The sequence below is a fragment of the Anoplopoma fimbria genome, chromosome 4 (assembly GCF_027596085.1).
Source record: "Anoplopoma fimbria isolate UVic2021 breed Golden Eagle Sablefish chromosome 4, Afim_UVic_2022, whole genome shotgun sequence".
Taxonomy (NCBI): domain Eukaryota; kingdom Metazoa; phylum Chordata; class Actinopteri; order Perciformes; family Anoplopomatidae; genus Anoplopoma; species Anoplopoma fimbria.
Window position 1 is genome coordinate 5,724,780 of NC_072452.1, and position 20,769 is coordinate 5,745,548.

General features: G+C 40.8%; 2 protein-coding genes across 2 annotated transcripts in view; both read left to right on the forward strand.

The window, feature by feature from the left end:
* The first annotated feature begins 1,262 nt into the window (after positions 1-1,262).
* Positions 1,263-3,391, forward strand: dcps (decapping enzyme, scavenger). The gene is made up of 6 exons (XM_054597967.1): positions 1,263-1,488; positions 1,694-1,844; positions 1,933-2,078; positions 2,198-2,311; positions 2,552-2,662; positions 2,873-3,391. The coding sequence occupies exons 1-6, from the start codon at positions 1,294-1,296 to the stop codon at positions 3,137-3,139; spliced, it is 984 nt and encodes a 327-aa protein (XP_054453942.1). The 5' UTR covers positions 1,263-1,293; the 3' UTR covers positions 3,140-3,391.
* Positions 3,392-4,688: 1,297 nt separating this feature from the next.
* Positions 4,689-20,769, forward strand: part of zgc:66433 (uncharacterized protein LOC321250 homolog) — a 38,243-nt gene continuing 22,162 nt past the window's right edge. The window contains 1 exon segment of the mRNA XM_054597821.1: positions 4,689-4,769. Within this exon segment, the coding sequence (XP_054453796.1) occupies positions 4,705-4,769 (65 nt within the window). The 5' untranslated portion in view covers positions 4,689-4,704.

Here is a 20,769-nt window from a genome sequence, read left to right on the forward strand (position 1 = left end):
TCGTCTTTAAATAACTTCCTCATTATCACGTCGGCCCTAAGTGAAATGTTTTCATTGGTCTATTCAGCGGTCGCCCCGCCCCCAAACGCTAATCATATTAGCTAGATGATGTGTCAATCATTTTTATTGCCAAAGAGGCGTCAAAATTGTGTTAAATTGTACACTGCTGCAGCTGAGTGACGGTAAGGAGAGAGAGGTCTCACTCTGCACCAAGTTGACTTGTAATTGTAATAAGAGCCCTAATTATAAGGAACTCCCACAGTTAAAAGATTTATGGTGTCAAATTCAGGTTAAAGTTCTGTATTTTCACATGCACAACATTGCGGAGAGGCAGTCGTTGGCATTGAACATATTGGCTCTCAGGCTCCCTGCAACAATGCTCTTTAAAGGCAATCACAAAAGCTAAAGCAATATGAGAATCCAAGACATTAAATAAAGCCCATTGAAATGTGGGGCTGAAATCTTAAACATAAAATATGAAATAAAGTAGTCCTACTACAACTTGGTGGTAGAAAGTATTGTAAATAAATAAAAGGAATGTAAACAGGGATGTAAATGTATGAGAAGTAAAAAAAATATATATATATATACAGTACCAGTCAAAAGTTTGGACACACCTTCTCATTCAATGGTTTGTCTTTATTTTTATTTTTTTCTACATTGCAGATTAATATTGAAGACATCCAAACTATGAAGGAACACATATGGAATTATGTGGTAAACAAACAAATGCTCAACAAACCAGAATATGTTTTATATTTTAATGTAGTTGAATGAGAAGGTGTGAACAAACTTTTGACTGGTACTGTATATATATATACGTATATATACAGGGGTGTAATAGACACTTTACAACAGTAGTGTAAAGTGTCTATAGGACAACCATCTCTGCTCCCAGTAGACCACACATAAAAGAAGAAAAAGGAGACAATATAAATCTGTGCAATACAAACAATCTGTGCAATAACCAAAAGTTTATATAATATTTTAGTTATTGTGGATTTTTAAAGTTGTTTTTACTTATTTAATATTCTTTACTGTGTTATTACTTATTTATAATACTTGTTTTGATCTTGTTTTTTGACTATGTCTCTTGTTTGCACTATCCTCTCTGCTGCTGTAATCCTGCAAATGTCCCCGCTGTGGGACTAATAAAGGATTATCTTATCTTATCTTAAAACAGTAATTAAAGTATGTAAAAAAATAAATAAAGTGGGTTTGTGGTATTTGTTGAGTGAGTCATCATCCTGTCCATAGACGATCTTTGAGCACAACGGCAGCAAAACACCAAACATGGCTGACTCCGCGGCTAAGCGTGTTGGAGCCGATGAATCGACTCAGAGAGTCAAGAGGGCGAAAGCGGACAACGAGAACGGTGGCGGGGAAGGTGCAAAAGATCCAGAATGTGAGAACGTTCTGTCTGAGTTTAAAACGTCCACCGTGTTGAGTGATTCCGCCCGGGAGAAGACCATGTTCCTCCACGGGAAGGTAACCTGGAGGATGTGTGTTGTGTGTAGGAGCAGGCTTCCGGTTCGATATTTCAAAATAAGAGTATGCGCGATGGTGCTTTGTTGTTAAAAAATGAGTGTGACAAGAGCACGAGATTTGTATTTATTGTTTTTCTGAGGGGATAATTAGTGTCATTATCAGCACAATCAGGCAGAAATGAAACAGTTGAACATGTCATCCCCAGCTTGCCGATCAGGAGGCTGTGGTCATCCTGGAGAAGACCCCCATCAGAGAGGACAGCCTGGCTGAGCTCTTCACTGGCTCCAGGCTGAAGCTGGAGATGAGGAACGACATCTACAGCACATACCGGTTACAGGCTCCCCCTCAATTCAATGGTATGGTCAGCATGAAAAATGTTATATAAAGTGACCAAAGATGTCAGCTAGACCATAGTTTGACAGTCTTTGTGGGACTTTCTTGCAGAGATCAAGACTACAGTGGTGTGTCCGGCCACAGAGAAGCATTTAAAGAAATACCAGCGACAGGAGAGTTTCCTGGTGGAGGAGACGGGGGAGGACTATCAGTCCATCACCTCGCCCTACATTCAGAAGCAGAGTTTCAGCGTGCAGGTCAGCATCCGGTAATCTCCTCCTTAAGCGCATTAGTAACGTGCTTGCATTATGCGTCACAATGCATCCCGTGAATGTACAACGTTAACATGTCGGTTGACCCCCCCTCCCTCCCACAGTGGGTCTACAACATCCTGGAGAAGAAGGCAGAAGCTGAGCGGATAGTCTACGAAGATCCAGACCCAGAAGCTGGCTTTGTCCTCCTCCCAGATTTCAAATGGGACCAGAAACAGGTGTGATAACATGAATATTGACCACAGTAGGTACCAGGAGAAGACATGACGTGGACTTGTGATATCAGACGTTTATACTCTCAGGACTACAGCCTATAGTTGTATAACTTCATGTCAACTGTGATGCTAGGCAGATGCTAAGCAGCTGAATGTTTTCGTGCTGAGCATCAAACGTACACAAATATTCTGACTTAAAAAGATTCTTAGGGCAGTTTAACAATATCTGTCTTCTTCTGTCAGGTTGATGATTTGTACCTGATTGCCATAGTACACCAGAGAGACATCAGGAGCCTCAGAGACCTGACGTCAGAGCATCTACCGCTGCTGCAGAACATCTTCCAGAAAGGAAAGGTGAGCAAAGAGAGCAGTGAAACGTCTTGTTCTTCCATCAGCTACCCAATAATTTGACCTTATTTGGGTCATTATCTTTAACCAATTACACTTTATATTCAAGAGAGCTAGGAATAAAACATAATTGAGAGACAAAATAGACAGCAGTGGACATATTTATAACGCCAAACATGCAGAAAGTATGATAACACCCCTTTGGTTGCTGTTTAGGAGGCCATCCTGCAGCGCTACAACCTTCCAGCCAGTAAGCTGAGAGTCTACCTGCACTACCAGCCGTCCTACTACCACCTCCACGTCCACTTCACCAAGCTGGGCTACGAGGCGCCGGGCTGCGGCGTGGAGCGGGCCCACCTCCTCGCAGACGTTATCCAGAACCTCCAGTCCGACCCCCAGTACTACAAAACCCGGACCCTGTACTTCCCCCTGAGGGCAGACGACGGACTGCTCGGCAAGTTTAAGGAGGCAGGGAGGCTGTGATTTACCGTCACCCACTTATTCCATCCGTTTGTAAACTTTTTTTTGTATTTTATACAAATTTGATACATAATTTGTACATGTTTGAGTGAAAGTTTTTTTTTTTGCATTAATCTTCATATTATTCCTGCTTTAATTGTGGGAAAAGGAGAGAACAGTCAACCCAGCAGCTAAAGGATTTTAATGTCAGTCTCTGTTTTAATGTTTTTCTATATGTGTCTGAATTAAAGAGTTGGTTTTTTTTCTACTATGCCTGTTGATGTTGTCACATTTTTTTTGAATATTTGAGATTCAACTGCCTGAGACTAAATAACTGTCACCTAGTTTCCTCAAGTCGACACTTGTTTTTCATCACGCGTCATGGTGGTGAAATAAAGTGGTTAATGACTAAATGTGAGGGGATTTTTTTTTTTATATAGCACCTTTCAAACGCTGAAGCAATTCAAACTACCAAGTTGTATTTCTTTTTATTATTTTGAGCTATACTAACCCAGCCACAGCACTAGATGGCAGCAATAATCCCAAAAGATTCCAATTTGTTCACTGAAACTTGACACAAAAACAAACTCCAGTCTTGGTAACTAATAAACTAAGGTTTCCCCTACAAGAGAACAAACAGTATGTTATAGTTTTGTTCTAGTTTTAGTTTTGTAGGTCATGTAAACACAAGGCTATCACCTTCCACCAAACTTTATTTTACCTGAGTCAGTTTACAAACTTTTGGAACTGAAGTACTATGTTTAGTTGGATTGATAAACCACAATGCCAGAAGTTCACATCAGTGGAGTTGACAGACGATACAGTCTTGAAACAAACAGTGAGAGCTGCTGTGGGGTACTCAGTAGTGTGGTTGCAAGATGGTCAGAGTTTGTACATGATAAAAAAAAAACGTTTTGTTTTTAAGGTCATTTCTTGCAGCGGGCATCATTTTCTTATCTTATCAGATGTCAGTCGGCCCGATGCTCTGCTTTGTGCTTAAGTTGCATTCGCGTGTTCCTCGTAAAAATGTCAACTCTTTAACAGGACCCAAACCTGTAAGAAATAAAAGAAGGGACTCATTATATCCATTCTGGCACCATGTCAGGGACTCTTTAGTTCCCTGTTAAACCCAAGAAGCTACAACTGGTTAAGGTTCGAGTTCATTAAAAATGTCAATGGAAGTTGTGTAAAATCCGAAATTTAGTGAATCTCCCACGTCAGAAATAAACCTCACAGTTCCACGTGCCAACTATATATATATATTAGTTTAGTGTCACAACTGAACCAGCACACCGCTGATAAATAGAATATTTGGAATATGAGATGAAAATGAAACATACTATTGCTACATTAAATCATTTTATCCCAAAAAGTATTTTAAACTTGAGATATTTTAAAAAAAATCTATTTATACAGTACTTCATATTATATTTATTTATTTATTTATATATATATATACTACTGTACATCAGTAAGTAGCGGTAGGATTTAGGGCATTCCGAGCCGCCTCTGAACGCAGCACCGTGGAGTAGCGGACGCAGGGCAGGACTGAGACGCATAATCCGCTCATTAGTCCTCCAGCAGCGCTCATGTCTTGGTTCCAGTCTCTGAGGGATGAGTTCTCCCTCAGACCGTTTGAGATAGAGCACCCTCAGTAAGTATCCCCGCCGCGTTCACGGTCATCTGTAAATATACAACTTTGGCGGAGATGTTATGTATGAGAGTTATTATTGGGCGTTTGACCGCTGATCGATACATGCGGTCGATGTAGGTGTCGGTCTACGCTTTGCTTTTTGTTTGTGCATCTGCTGAAGTTGTTGAGGGAGGAGAAGTGTGTGTTTTCTCTGTTTGGATCACTGTTTACTGGGAACACTGGGGCGATGTAGGTGGGCTGCTTTTGGCTCTGATTCTCAAGAGTTGATGAAATCCAATAGGGAGTCTTTTTGGGGCATCTCTATGATATTCTAACTGAGAACTGAATGTTTATTCACTTTAAACAAAATGTTGGCTAAACTATATGTGTGGGTGTTGGTGATCAGATAAATCTTTGCCAGAGAATAATCCTAACTTTTTTTCATGACATGAATCACTCCCAACATACTTGGACTTAGATGTCACTCCTTATCCTGTTTGAATTTTAGTCATTAATGTGCATATCTTGTTAAAGTCTATATTCAACAAGTATGTTTTGGGTGAACTGTCATAAATTGGCTAATCTGTCAATAGGACCCTGGTTATTATCCATATCTGCTCTTAAATGTGTTATTTCAGAACAGCTGTTTGCATTTGCATTTCCTAATAAGTGTAAATTTAAAGGTCAAACTATGTAGCAAAATATCATGCAAACGTTCCCAATTTGTTTTATTTACTTTTTTTTTTTTAATTATAGACTTAAATTTGAAGTTGTTTTCCTCTTTTTCCTTTGCTGTCAGCCATTCTTCACCAAACTGTAATACTGTGAGATAACACACACACACGCACGCACACACACACACTCCCTCAGTGTGACAGTGTGTGTGTGTGTGTGTGTGTGTGTGTGTGTGTGTGTGTGTGTGTGTGTATGTATGAGCTCACTGTTTTGGTAGCGGCAGGTCAAGGACAGTCCAGATTAAACAGTTATATTTCACTGTGTGGGAAACCACTGTAATCCTGAGCACAGACCGACTCAGAATAGAGTCATGTTGTCTGTCAGCGTGAGAGGATGAAAGGCTCTATTGATCCGGGGTCTGCTGATCTGATCCTCGTGAGGATACACTGCAGCTCAAACGTCAAACCTCTCTGAGAGTTTCTTCATGACATAAAGCAAACGCACAGGCCTCCACAGCCCTGATAAACTGTGATGTTAGACCAGACGTTTGCAGTAAATCGAGTTAGCACTAGACGAGGATACATGAGTTTAAGTGCATCAGCGCTGGTAATCCGACTGAGAAGCTTGATAAATGTGTGTGTGTGTGTGTGTGTGTGTGTGTGTGTGTGTGTGTGTGTGTGTGTGTGTGTGTGTGTGTGTGTGTGTGTGTGTGTGGCCTGTCAACTGTCACAGCCTTCCTGATTGGTGGGCTGATCAGGTCATCCATCACTTAGTCATTGAACAAACCCTCCGAGGTTTTACAGGGATGTCCTGTTTACTGTATCGTGATAACTCACTGATACACAGTTGGACACGGAGCGTTTGTTGTGTCCTGCTCGGTGTGGAACTGAATGTGCCTCTGCTGCATGTAACTGTGTATGTTTGTGGGTTGTTTCTTCCTTTCCTTTCTGTGACGCCTGAGTGAAGTTGATAAGTGAGGCCATTGTTACTTCCTGCATTATTAAAGGGGAACTCCATCAATTTTACAAATGAAGGTCAGTATGCTTGTCCAGGCTAGTCACAGTTTGGCTAGCTCAACCTGTGGGGAAAAAAAAGTTAAGTAATGTTTTTGGCTCTGGAAGGGTTTTCATCCAACGACATTTTTGGGTTGTATTGTGCGAATTAGAGACTAAAATATAGGATAACTCTGCTTCCACTGGACAGATTTTTATCTCGTCTTTAAAGTCTGTCCCTAAAGTCTCCCAACTTTATGGAATAGTATTACTAAATCCCCTGTGTCCCCCTTTAATAATGAGGATGTCATATTAAAATCACCTGAAAATAAGAATTGTGTTTTCGTTACCTTTTTAGAATGAGAGCAGATCCTCTTCACGGAGCCGGTATGGTAGCCCAGAGCGGACAATACTTAAAGTCTAGGTGTTAGCAAATACCAGGAAAAGTGTGTGTGTGTGTGTGTGTGTGTGTGTGTGTGTGTGTGTGTGTGTGTGTGTGTGTGTGTGTGTGTGTGTGTGTGTGTGTGTGTGTGTGTGTGTGGGTCTAAATGTTCACAGTAATGTTCGGTTCGACCAAATTGCCCTGCACTTGTCCCAAAAAAGGATGTGATGCCTTGAGACATCACCCAGAGTAGATTTCATCGGTTAGAAAAAGGTGGAGGAGACCCTGTACACGACATACGCCACTCTACTGATGCTCTTAAAGGCCTAAGGAGGAAAAAAAGAGAAATCTGCAGGTAAACTTAGTTTGCTGAACTATCATCATGAAAGTTCAACCATGCCCAAACCTGATGAGAAGTTCAATGACCATCCACCAGTGTCGGAGCTATCAGATGCATCATTCGTGTGTTGACGCTCCATAAAAGCTTCAGCTTTCAGGTTATTAGGCCGTCGTCATTCAGTTGAACTCTTTGAATCAACTGCTTGTGGGCCTCCTGTTGCTGCTTAAACACACACACAGAATAGGTGTGGGAGTGAGCGAGTAGAGTTAAAGGCTGTTTTGTTTTTATCACCCTGTTAAACCTCAGCTGGGACCTGAGATGGAGAAAAAGAAGAAGAAATCTCAGCTTGTTGGAAGAGTGGGTTCTGTGTAAGATCTCTCTCTCACACACACACACACACACACACACACACACACACACACACACACACACACACACACACACACACACACACACACACACACACCACCCAGTGCGGCTGGCTTAGTGCAGGAGTATGATTACAGGGCTATTTACATTACAACATAGAGCGACAGAGAAAAGGGGGCGAGAGATTGGCAAACAGAGAGAGAGAAAGAGAGAGGATGAAGATGGTTTCCAGATGTGAGGTGGAATTCGGAGAGCTACGGAGCGACTCCCCTCCTCCTCCTCCACCTCCTCCTCCTTCTCTGAGCGGAGAGAGAGAGAGATGTGGATCAGCATGTGCACTTTGTAATGGAGAGAATAGGAGACAGAGAGAAACCACAAAACAGAGGAGAGGGAGAAGGCGTTGCACTGCGGGGGGGGGGGGGGGTGAGGAACTCGAGCCAACGGAGGGAAGAGAAGTGATGGAGATGGAGGAAGGGGATGGAAAGAATAAAGCAGAATGAGGAGAGAGAAGAAAAGTGGGGCCTCTTGGTCGACCACAAGTCCAGAAATCTAACTCAGTTGGTGGAGGCTGTTGTAGTATTGGTGAGCAAAGAAACCAAAATTTTGCATAACTCATTTCCAAAACACATAGCTTTGATCAAGCTTTATTCCAAATGCTTGTAGCCATCATGCCTTTTCTCAGGGTCTTATCTAAGCTTATATCTGGTGTCTTTATATATAGCGTTTCAATTAAAAGTCATGGTAAGACGGACATATCGTTTTGTGGACCGGGTTTTGAAGCTGTACCATATTGTTTTTGGCTGACACCATCTTGGCTTTTTGCAACCAGATGGGACACGAGAGGGTGGAGCTAAGTACAACTGATGGCTGAATAAGACATATTTTAAGGTGAACAAATTGTTACAATTAACTTTCATGAGCTGAAAACACACTAAAAGGATTAAAGTTGTGAGACAAAAAACACTTCCAGACTGGAAAATGTTGTGGTAGCGACCTGTCAATCACAAGGTAGCCCCGCCCTGAAACACCCCCTGCTTTATGGTCTATTTTACTCTAAATAAGACCATAATTTACTAAATGAACATCATGCTGTATTGAAGAAGACTTACTACTAGTGATTGAGACCATAAACTTATGTCTACAAAGTTTACTGAGATAATAAATCAATTGAGAAGTAGGGTCAATTTTTCATAGACTTCTATACAATCAGACTCTTTTTACAACAAGAGGAATCGCCTCCTCCTGGCCATAAGAAAGACTGTCCTCACTACTGTATGTTACCGTTTTCTTAAAAAAACTCCATTCTCATGATGAGCTCCATTATATCGTTGGCAAACAACAAACTATGAGTCATGTTGCAGTTGTCACTGACTGTCACCACGGAAACATGGCTCTCAGAGTTAGCCTGGGGGTAAGGTGGCTTACATTTTAGGCTCGAAGCCAGTCTTTGCTTGTGTGAGACTATCTAGGCCCCAGGACATTAAACTGAAGCAGCTAAATGGAACTCAGCCATCATTCATAGCATCATATCTACCTGAGCTTTACTCTACTTTCCCTCCTACTGCCGTTTGTGTGTTCTCAAAGTCAAAAACTTTAAATTCACTTCACACAGATAAGTGAAATTATCATCATTATTAAATCAGCTTGTCTTCTGGTTGCTCTCTCTCTCTCTCTCTCTCTCTCTCTCTCTCTCTCTCTCTCTCTCTCTCTCTCTCTCTCTCTCTCTCTCTCTCTCTCTCTCTCTCAGACTCTGGGCCGGCTCAGGAAATACCAACATCCACTTTTTTTCTTCGAGGGGAAACTGACCGACATTCCTCTTGGCTCTATAAACAGAAAGCTGCATGGTTGATACATGCATACACACATATGTATATGTATATGTATGTATGTATATGTATGTATGTATGTATGTATGTATGTATGTATGTATGTATGTATGTATGTATGTATGTATGTATATATATATATATATGTATGTATGTATGTATGTATGTATGTATGTATGTATGTATGTATGTATGTATGTATGTATGTATGTATATATATATATATATATACATATATATATATACACACACACACACACACACACACTCTCTCACCTTTACATACTTCACACAGAGTTGCGCCACACTTTTGGATCTGTTCGGACATGTCAGAATTGAGTAATTCATCCAGAGCACGTACATCGAGACTTGGGATGGTTGTGTTTTTAAAAATCTTCCTCTTGTTGATTTTTGGGAGGTGAAAACGAGTGAGAGACCAGGTGTTTCATATACTGAAAGGTCATAAATCTCCCTCCACAGGGGTGTATTTAAATTCCTTCTCAAAAGACTGAGAGCTGAGGTTCATTTTCCCACTTTGATGGAAAAGTAGCATTCCTGGATTGGGTGTGCTAGGACTGATACCTGGACAATTAAAGCAACCGGTTAAATGACTTGTGAAGTGAAGGGGATTGCTTAGTCGTGCGCAGCGTTTTAGCATCTTTCAGCTCATTGTTTTGGTTTTTATGCCAGCAACTTTAATGTTTTGGTTCACTCTCGCCACTCCCGCCACTGCCAACTTACCCTCGCATTGGTTTGATCGAGTTTAACATGAGAGGAACCAGACTGGAAGTGTTCTACATTTCTTTTTATGCTTTTTGTTTCCAGAATATTTCCGTGTTTTCCTGTGCTACATGTAGATTTATGTGCCTGGTAAATTAAGTTTCCTAAGTGTCTTGACTTCCCCGCTGCAGCAGAGAGGGAGAGATTCAGGATGGGAAATCCCAGGATCCTGATTCCTGGAATACAACTCGAGCAAACCCGTGACAACGCTGAATGTATTGGTGGAAACACTGATTAACCCATACATTAAAATGGTGGAAATCATCTGTCAACACTCCTTCACCCTGAGAGGGTCCTTCCTGATGTTTTATAGGCAGTGTGTCATGTGGTAGGCACTCTTATAGTGAGCAGCGCATGTGTTTTTGTGTACGTGTGTTTGTGTCTGTGTGTGTGTGTTTGTGTAAAGGAATTTCTCAGTCCCAGCGTGCCAAAACTGATCTTAGAGACAGAGTGTTTGTGTATTATGCTGTTGAAATGGAGCTGCAGAGCTCTGGAACTGATTCAGGCCGACTCTGTCTTTGTTTACACACACACACACACACACACACACACACACACACACACACACACACACACACACACACACACACACACACACACACACACACACACACACACACACACACACACACACACTCGCTATGGTGACTAGGACAGCTTAGATCAATTGCAACATGTTGGGAATGAATCACACAGACAACAGTCGGTCTGGGCACGTCGGAATTGAGAAATTCACCCCCCTATCACCACTCCTCTGTGAATGTTCTGATGATTTATTGTGTTTGGATGTTTTTGTCACTTTTTCAGGACAGTTTTCATGCAGCCGCCTCAGCACTAAGATGCTACTCTTATGTTTTGTTGAAGCGTGTAAAGGCGTGCCTTGACATATCTGGTTGTAGTGATCCCACACTGATCATTTAAGTAACGGCCCAGATAGCTAAAATTGACTCCTTCTCTAGGTTGTGTGTCTTGGACGTTTTAGCAGCACAGAGTCTTATGTCACCTGGCAGCCACACACGCATAAGTACTCAGAGCCGTAGTGGTTGTAGGTAGATCAGCTCTCTGCTTATAGTGATTAACTGCGACAGGCTGTTGCGCGACCGCTAGGCCCCCTGCAGAGACGGAAAGAATGATTAACACCAGGCTCTGATTTAGAGCAAGCATTTGATCTGCAGTGACATGAAAGAGTTGGCTGATTCAGCTTGAATTTAACTCAAATAAGCTGTACTTTTTTTTTTTTTTTTTTTTTACAGCTAAACATACAGTAAGGCATGACAAAGGGCGATCAGATCTGAGAGGAACTTTTGATTCCAATTTTTTTTCAGCATTCATTTTTGAAGCTGGTGGCACAAACTACAGCCTCCATTATAAAGGTCCTGTCAAAGGCATCAATTGAGAAAAAGCCATGCTGTCATCACTAAGTGCTGTATATTGATTGATTTTGCCAATGGAAATCCATTATGTGAAAGTAGAACAACACAGTGTAACTGGAAAGTCTAAACTGAATGGAGTCCTAGTACTAATACTGGACATTATGTATGGCTGAGAAAATGTTTTATGTTTTGGTATCTTATGTGGCCTTGTCAGAAACATTTCAGCCATGAAGTTCTCACATCCAACAATATACAGCACATAATGTTCCTCAACAACAGCCTTGCTTCAGAGGTTCTGCAAATAAGTTGCACTTACAACTGTCAAGTTAACAAGATAGTACATTAAAATAAAAGTCATCATCTGGGTTTAGGTTCAGTAATGAATAACCTGAATGATTTGATAAAGCACTTTATTTTTAGTTTGCTTAATAAATAAATAACTTTTGGAAGTGAAGACTGCATTCTTGATTTTGTTCCCCCTCTAAACACAACATTGATATGATGTGTGTGGTTAGTTGCCTTTTTTGACAGATCCAGCTTACATGGAGCAACATTATTTTGCGGATCTAACGTTAAGTATCCACCTGACAAAAAGTAGTGCAATATTCCCTCTTCTTTTAGCTCTGTTTTGCTCTCCACACAGCCCAGAGGGAATATCAGGCTCATTAGCAGCTTAATGTTCCGCTATGTTCACTAGCTAATGTCGCTAACTTTGGTGCTCTGCTGTTTGGTGCTCTGCGGGTAGCTTACAGTGGGTTCATCACAGTTTTTCTCATTGAAAGCAGCTGCCATGCTGCATCTCGAAAACAAATGCTAATGAGATCCGAGAGATTGACTTAAAACTATTTTTTTAATCAATCTCTCGGCTGTCATTAGCATTGGGGTTAGCATTCCAATGTTACTTCAAAAGTAACGCTAAAAGTTGAGGGCCATGAAACCGAAACTGTGAGCTGAAAGATGTTAATACGCTCAGTCCACATTATGCTAGCTGCTTATCATAACAGTGGCTGTCAGCTCACAAGAGCTAGCTAGCTACCTCATTGAAGCGTTTATTTAAGCTTCAAGTCTGTTTTTCCATAATACGCTAGTAAATAACCCAAAACTGTAAAAGTGAGCAAACTGTTTTCCTCATAGACAAACAGTCTGTGGTTTGTCCCAACTGTGTATCTGGCCCCAGGGCAGTGGCTGGGTGTCGGCAAAGCACTCAGCTGTTTTGTCAGTAGCGGCCCGGGGCCCGGTTACGAGTAGTGAGTGAGGAGTCAGCATGCAGTCAATGGCAGTATAAAACATGAAATAAAAGGTGTTTTGAGATAGTTTGAGTCACGACAACCACAGGAGATTCTTTAGCATGCAGCTATAACTGGCCACCCAAAATGTTAGAATAGGAGAATAGGAGTGGGGAATAGGAGATAAGCCGTGGACAGACACAGAGATGCAAACTCACTCACGGCGCAACCTACACGGACGCATGCAGGCACACACGCACTCCTAGCATAGTGCATATGTTTATGCCCAATTATTCATCAGATAAATACATTCCTAGCATTGGTCAGTTAACAGAATAAATTATTTTGTACATCACTGAACAGCAGAGAGACAAAGAAAGAAGATAAGGTCATCGGGGGCAGTCTCTTGCTCCCACTTTGCCTCCTCCCTCCCTCCACCCTTTTTATCCTCCTCCCTCCTCCAGCCCTTCCCCTGCTGCATAACCAGCGGTGGTGACCGGGTGGAGAGGAGTGAGGCATGCAGAAGCCACCCAGTCACTCATTTAGTCAATTGTTCTCCCTGTAGCTCACTGCTGTATTGAACCACTACAAGGATTTGTTCTACACTTCTGTGAGAAGTAATTCTCCCGGAAAAGCCTTTTTCCTGCTATTGAGGACATTCCTGATTCATTTGAAAAGGAGATCCCTGCAAACTTTCCTCCCAAAGCTCTGTGCTTCTTGTGTGATATTCTGATCCTGGTATAATCCCACTTTAGCTGCGGTTGTATGTGTGGTTAGGATTGGCTTGCTGTTGTGTCTCTAAAGTTTGTAGAACGGAGCTCTGGGTGAAATCTGACTGTAGCAGAGCTCAAAAGAGGGGGAGGAACCTCTGAAGATGGTTTGACTTGGAAGAGAGCTGTCTTCTCTTGTGGAGTTAAATCTTCTCTATTGCAAAGAGAGAGAAGTCGTCTGTTTTCAGGAAGAAAAGGGAGTCTGATGCTTGACAACAGCACAAGGTGTTGGATTTGAGGGTTGTCTACTTGAGGACAAACCAGGGGGGGGGGGCAAAACCCTTCTATTTTTGCTTTTAAATCTTTTACTTTGCAAAGCGGGACATTTTTATTTTGGAAAATCTTTTACAATTTTACAACATGGCCGGGATGTATGGATGCTTCAAGAGCAGGAAGTAAGTTTATTTTTGTAACCATGCCATTGTGTTTTCAACTGCATGTGTAAATGAATATGATGAAGCAATATTGTAATGCTCAGTTCTGCTGCACCAACTGACAGTAACTCACAGGAAATCAATCTCCTAAAGATTGCGAACTCGTGTCTAGACATTGCACCCGACAACACAACATAACTCATCAGCTACAATATTGTTAAAGCTCTGTGTCACAGGACATGAGTGTCATTTGGCTCTTTAAAGGGATTTGACATGTTTTAACCCATAACCTTCGTAATAGAGGCCATGGACTACTTGTAATACTAAACAGCACAACAGGTGTTATTTCACAAGTGGATATATATTGTACTGAAGAGCCAAATGTGCTGAACACAGCACAAATCCAACTGCTGACAGAAATTACAAATATTTTCTTGGAGCGTGCTGGTTTTTATTAGCACGCTGGGATTTTTCCCAGAGTTGACACTGTCTTTTGTTGCAGCTTTCTAATCAAACTTTTGTTTCTCTTTGTTTATTGAGACAATCGATGGCTTGTAGTTGGCGCTGACAGTCAGCTGTATGACTCAGAGTTCAGAGAGTGATTTTACACTGGAAGTGAATGACTAATCAGAAAATCCAGGACTAGACTTGCTTTTGTTTTTGGTTTAATGCAGGAGAATCAGGCCGATGAACATTATCTCCTGTGAGCTATCTCTGAAGCGGGATCAGTCATATTGTTGCTCAACTGTTGGCTTGATACTTGATAGCTGTGGGTACAGTAGACTTCTTCCTCATTTATATTTGAGTACATGTTGTCTGTTATAGTTGAAAGGAGTCCTCAGTGATTTTAAAGCTTTTACTTGCTATATATAGGCCTGGGCTTGGCAGTGTGATTGGACCACAGAGGGTTAGGATAATGAGTGCCTTTAGCTCATTGACTATAGTAAAGTAACTTAATTTGTACCAGAGCTGTGGAGATGTGGTGTTGGGCACCCCGATACCCCCTTCCACTTTCTTTGTCTTTGGCCTCTCAGTCTCATGACATGACAACAATAGAGGCTTTTATGGCCCACTCAGCAGAGTTGACTTAGACAAACATTTTGTTTGTGTGTGGGTGACACAGGGAGAAAGTGAATTAGGCATGGGGATGATCTGCAAGACAGCTACACACAGATCCAACTGAAGAACTACTATTGTGTTCTCCTGGAATCTGTTCAGTAGTGAAACAAAGATGAACTCGAATCACTTCTTACTACAAACTGTCAGTATGGGAACCAACTCAAGACTGATGATGCCTTTTTAAACTCAACTAATGAAGTCATTCATATGCTTTGCATATAGGTTAAAAGGAATAGTTCACCCACAAAAAAGAAAAATTGTATATAGCACTAGGCTACTAGGCTCTCTATGGTCCCAGAATTTTTTTTCGATCGAATAGTTTTAAGGAGAGCGAAGTATTTGAAAAATGAAAGCTTAACAGTGCAAAAAACGTCATCAGAGGCTGAAAAGAAAGAAAATTGTTTTTAGTCCATGTACCAAGATAATCTTGTTTTTAGTCCATGTTCTATTTAACATAATTTTGTAATTAAAAAATTATATTCTGTTTTTAGGGTGACTACAGATGAAAAACAGCCTCTTGGCTAACTCTGGCGCTATTACAGAAATGTTTTATTAATGTGGAAAGAACTGTTCTCACACACACCGACTCAACTTGTGTAACATTTACTTTTTACATCTGTAAGACGACAATCAACACATGTGTAACGATGCCAACATACAAATATCGTCTTCATTATGAATGTCAGTATTTTACTTTGTTTTCGTAAACATTTTTTACTTTAGTGCTTTCAGCTGTTATTTGTGTCTGTATGTTCTCTGTGTTTTAGATAATTGTCCCTACCAAATAAACCAATAAAAAAGAAAACAAGGTTAAAAGACGCGCAAAAAACGTTCTTAAAATTCATGTGCAGCACTATCAAAGTCTCTTGTATCCATTCGTGGGTTCATGGAAACACAACTGTTTTTGCTAAACTTTTGCCAAATGAAGCATTTTCATATTATCTGAAAAAGGCATGCATGAGCATAATAAGTTCCTTCTTTGCTAGCTCCATCAGAGTTTGTTTGCACTGATGTGCTTTCATTTTGGGGGGGTGCTCCGCTCACCTTAATGCCATTTGATACAAAAAATATTGTAACCATAAGGAGCCAATGGAGGTAAGGAGCCTACTTTATACATTGATATTGTTTTTGGATGGACTATGCCTTTAAGTACCAAGAACACTGTTGAAACTGACCAAAAATAATTGCCATTTCCCTGTTACGTTTTTAAAAAAAGGTAAATGATTTCTATGTTGGGTTAAAAATTACATACAACTAAAAGCCAACCAAAAGTTAACTAGAGACATCAGAAAACGTCCATTTTGGAGGTTGTGAACACCTCCTCTTTCACTTGAGTGCAGCAATCTCAGCAGCAATCGCAGTCAAACTTGCTATGTGAGACAGCATTATTCTTTTTCCAATCCCATTGCTGAGGCCTCACTCTTAAAGTCCTCATGTTGTTGCAACAAACTGTTTCAAAATATGAACAATAAGGCAAACATCTAAGGCTGACTCATGAAACAGCTGACTAGCTGGAAGAAGGAGAATGGAAACTTTGAAAGTTAAAACAAGAGTAAATAAACAGTCTGGGCTTCAGAAAAAGCTTGATTGGCCACAACCCCTTTATTATTTGAATCTTAATCTAGTTTTTCCAAACATCCGGCAGGTTTGGATTCAGCCCACCAGTGGTATTGAGCTCCACAGTGAAAGTAGATGAGAGTCTTAAAGCTGAGGACAAGTGCATGTCCTCACTTTCTCACCAGGCCCCATCTTTGCCTATACTTCCCTGGTCCAACAGTCATTATGTAACCACAGTAGGTTGAGTTTGTTCAGCAGGAACGGTGATGCAGCTGTAAATGAATGTAGACTGTGCAGAGTGACTGATGGGTGTTTGGTCAGTTTCTGTCTCAAGTCCATTTAAGGCGTGTTGCTAAGAGCACAGCCAGACAGGAGGAGATGGAGGAGAGAATGTGGCAGAGGAGAGGAGAGCTGGAAGACAAAGAGACAACAGTTTCAATTTATCAAAGGGCAGAATGAATTCAGAAGCTGACTACAAAACACAAATAATGTTAGCATTTTTCAAAAGTAATGTTTGCATAAAGAATAGTAACATTAGCATATACTGTATTAAATTCCTGCTGTTTGCCAGCTGCACAAGTAAAGAACACTGAGCCTCCCTCATTCTGGGTATTATTAGGAACATTTTTTTTTTTCAAAAGTCGAAACATTATTTTACAGGTCAGCTAAACCATTTTTCCAAGTTTGACAAAGATTGTACCAATGCAAAGTTTGCATTTAAAGTTTTAATTATCCCCCCCAAAAAAGAGACAAATATTTTTAATTTCTTTTTAATTTAATGATATAAGCAGTATTATCAATTCTGACCCATGCAGTTATTATAACACACTTGGGAAGTCTTGGGCACTAACCCTTGGTACTTGCTACTGTTACTATCTTTAATCTTTTTTGCATTTAAATGCATGGGAAAGTCAAAGTAACTGGACTGAAATTGAATCAATACTTTTCTTCATAGTCACCGTCTCCTGCTGACTATGCAGGCGTTGAATGGTTGAATGGTTGAATGGGTCAGGAGGAAATACCGCGGTTTTAAAGGCCCTGTTCCCAGCGAGGTATGTGAGGTTGGACGAGAGACAGAGGGACAGACAAAGAAAGAGAGAGGAGGGATGGTGAGATAATGACACCGGAGGAAACAGAATGAAGAGACAAAGAGGGGAGGGGGGAACAAAGACGTGTTGGTGTGGAGCTGTGTTATCTGGCCACATTCTTTTTATATTTCTCATATCCTTTTATGGCTCTTTGGCTCAAGTAATGGAGATGGGTTAGACAATAACAAAACTTGTGTTAAAGCTTTTTAACATCTGGGGAGAGAGTAATAGGAGAGTGAAACTATCTATCCCGGGTGGCTGCTGCCCTTTTTACGTGCTGTTCCCCATTAATGTTTTTATTAGATAACATGCAGAGAGACATGTGACAAGATGGCAGGAGGAAACAGCCAGACTGGACCTTGTACAGCGTTCAATAGACCATACCAGATTGAACCAGATCCAGGAAAAGCTACTTTACGTTGTAAATGGATAACAGTCTGAATCTCTGATTTGTCTTCATGAAATATTTGCTTTCTTGCCAAAAGCTAAATGAGATTATTGATAACAACTGTCATGTCTTTTCACTCCTTAGCTTAGCTCAAAGACTGGACTGACAGCCAAATTCTAGGAAGCCATTGGACCAGGGAAGAGTTCCAGCATGTAGCGCTCCGTAAAACGATTGATTTTACACTTCGTTGTTTGTACAGATTATTCAAAACGAGATATAACATGGTAATTGGTGAGCCTAGGTTTACACTTTGAGTGGAAAAAGTAACAAAAATGTGCATTCTTTTAGACGGAACAGAACAGGGTGAAATGGAAACATATGATTGGTTGACTCTTCACCGGCTCATTGGAGAATTGAAAATAGTCAAAACCAATTAAATTTAATGTCACCTGCTTCCATTGTCTTGCAGCCAAATTAGCATCTGTGGTACGAACATGAATCAGCTCAGGTTACCTGATTAGTTTAGGATGATGTGAATTGCCATTCTGTATCAGAATTTTGCTAATGAACAAAACACGTCTTTTTTTTACTGCAGAAAATGGTCAGGCTGTTATGCATTAGGATAGGTAGATTCCAGTGTCAATGTTCTTAGCGTTCTAATACTCAGTGTATTAGGAAACCCAGTTCAAGCAACGTGCCCTCAGTCCTGAATTGCATCTTGGGTATCCAGTTACTTTTTTTTGTTTTTGCTGTAATACGTTCCAGCTGTTCTCAGGAAAGCTTTGGTCCATTCCTTCATTTGAAGCAAAGGGACTCTAATGAAGGCGCTCTGATCCTAGTATAACTCTTAGCATGTATACAGTAAAGAAAGGGAGATTGGAAATGAGATTAAGCCTAAATCAGTAATTCTTATCGAATATGTCTAAAATAATTCTCTGTAATGTGTCTGTGTTATTCGAGCATGTCAGCACAATCTCACGTTGTTTTAAACGTGAAAAATGATCGCAAATGTGATCAAATGGACGTCTTTTTAAATTGCATACTGCATGGTATATACTCTCTCAGTTGACATGCATGCTGCTTATGTCTGTATATACAACATGTCTTGTCTATATAGCTATATCTGTACCCAGTGGCTAATCTCAGTCAGCCAAGTTCATTATTTCAGCTGACTGGAAAAATTCTTCTCCTTTCTCTTTCTCTATGTGGAAATTGAAGGCTCGCTGCCCGTCATAGACCCACTAACATTATGTTACCACAGCCGATTCATCTGCACCGCCTCGGCTCGGCCTCTCATCTCCAGTCACTCTGCCGGGACTTAAGTCTAGGGCTCGTTTTTTGGATGGGGAATACATTCTTAAATTCTCTGGCCAAGCCCCTAAAAATAGGTCTTTGACTGGTCTTTTTGGGTTTCCCTACAGATTCCTTGCAGTGATGATCATTGCTATTGATTTGACAGACTGGATATTGTAGCCAGAGTTTACGTTGTCTAAATTAGACCCATCACAGGGATCTTTACCTCAAACATACCGATCTTTTTAAAGTTTTTATGTGTGTGTTGTTCCCAAGGCATCATGAATGAAAAAATAGAAAATATTAGAGATTCAGAAAAACCCACACTGATGGTTTGTGAATGAGTACTCCTGCTTCAAGGGATGGATTGTGCGACAGAAAACAGAATTTCATTCATAAACGGTGTTCGCTCCCTTGGCTCTAACTGCTATCCCATGACTGAGGTTTAGCTCTGCTTTTACTGTGCACATCAACACAGCTAAAGGAAATCTAATAGGGAATCATTACTGTGACATAATCACGTTATCTAAGGGAGAAAACATTCAAGATTTTTTAAACTGGTCACAATTACAACAACCAAAACTCTGCAGCGACGGACGTCAGCGCTTAAGGGGTTTTACTCGACCGTGTCCAAATACCTAGGTTAAAAGCTGCCGTACACAGAAGGCTACTTTTCTAAGCTCTGCGTCTGCTGCTGATTCATTGTAAATACTCTGTGCTCCCTAATACTGTAGTAATGTAGTGAGGTCCATATAAGCCTAATTTAGTGCAGTGGGACAAAAGGATTAGGACTGGATAGGAGTGGATTTGTGTTGTAAAAGCTCAAAGTCCGATATAGGATTTACTATAGAAGCCTCTATGTTACTTGATTTGATTAGCCCTTTCAGTAAGACAAGAAGATACATTACTGTATGCAGAGAAAATCATTTCAGCATTATGAATGGGTTTATTAACCGTTTTAGAAGCTTATTTTGTTGACCGTACCAGTGGGGGGATCTTCATTGTCGCCGCAGTCAGCCATCATGTCAGACATTATGTCAGACATATGCATGTCTTTGCTGACAAGAGCCAATTAGTCTGCACCGTAAGCCTATGGTGACTGGTTCCAATGAGGGATTAAGGCTGAACTAGATTGGATTTGTTCTACGTCAGAAGGACAGGAACCAAGTGGACAAAGTCAAGTTATAGTCATCTGTGACAAAAGAGCTCAGCGTTCACACTTTCTCCCCTGTTGATCAGCAGTGTTTCTAGATCAGGGTAGACCAAGGCTCTGTTCTGTCCAGTAGGGCTGGGTATCTTAAGATTCAAAATACCAGTACCAGTACCCTTAAAGTGGTGCCGATACCAAAAGAGTACTTAAATCGATACCCATATGAATGGAAGTGTTCAGTTGTGTAGAAGGCTGCCACTACAGAATTTATTTTTATTGCAATAGTATAGCAATACTTTCAAATGTTTTGGTGGCATTT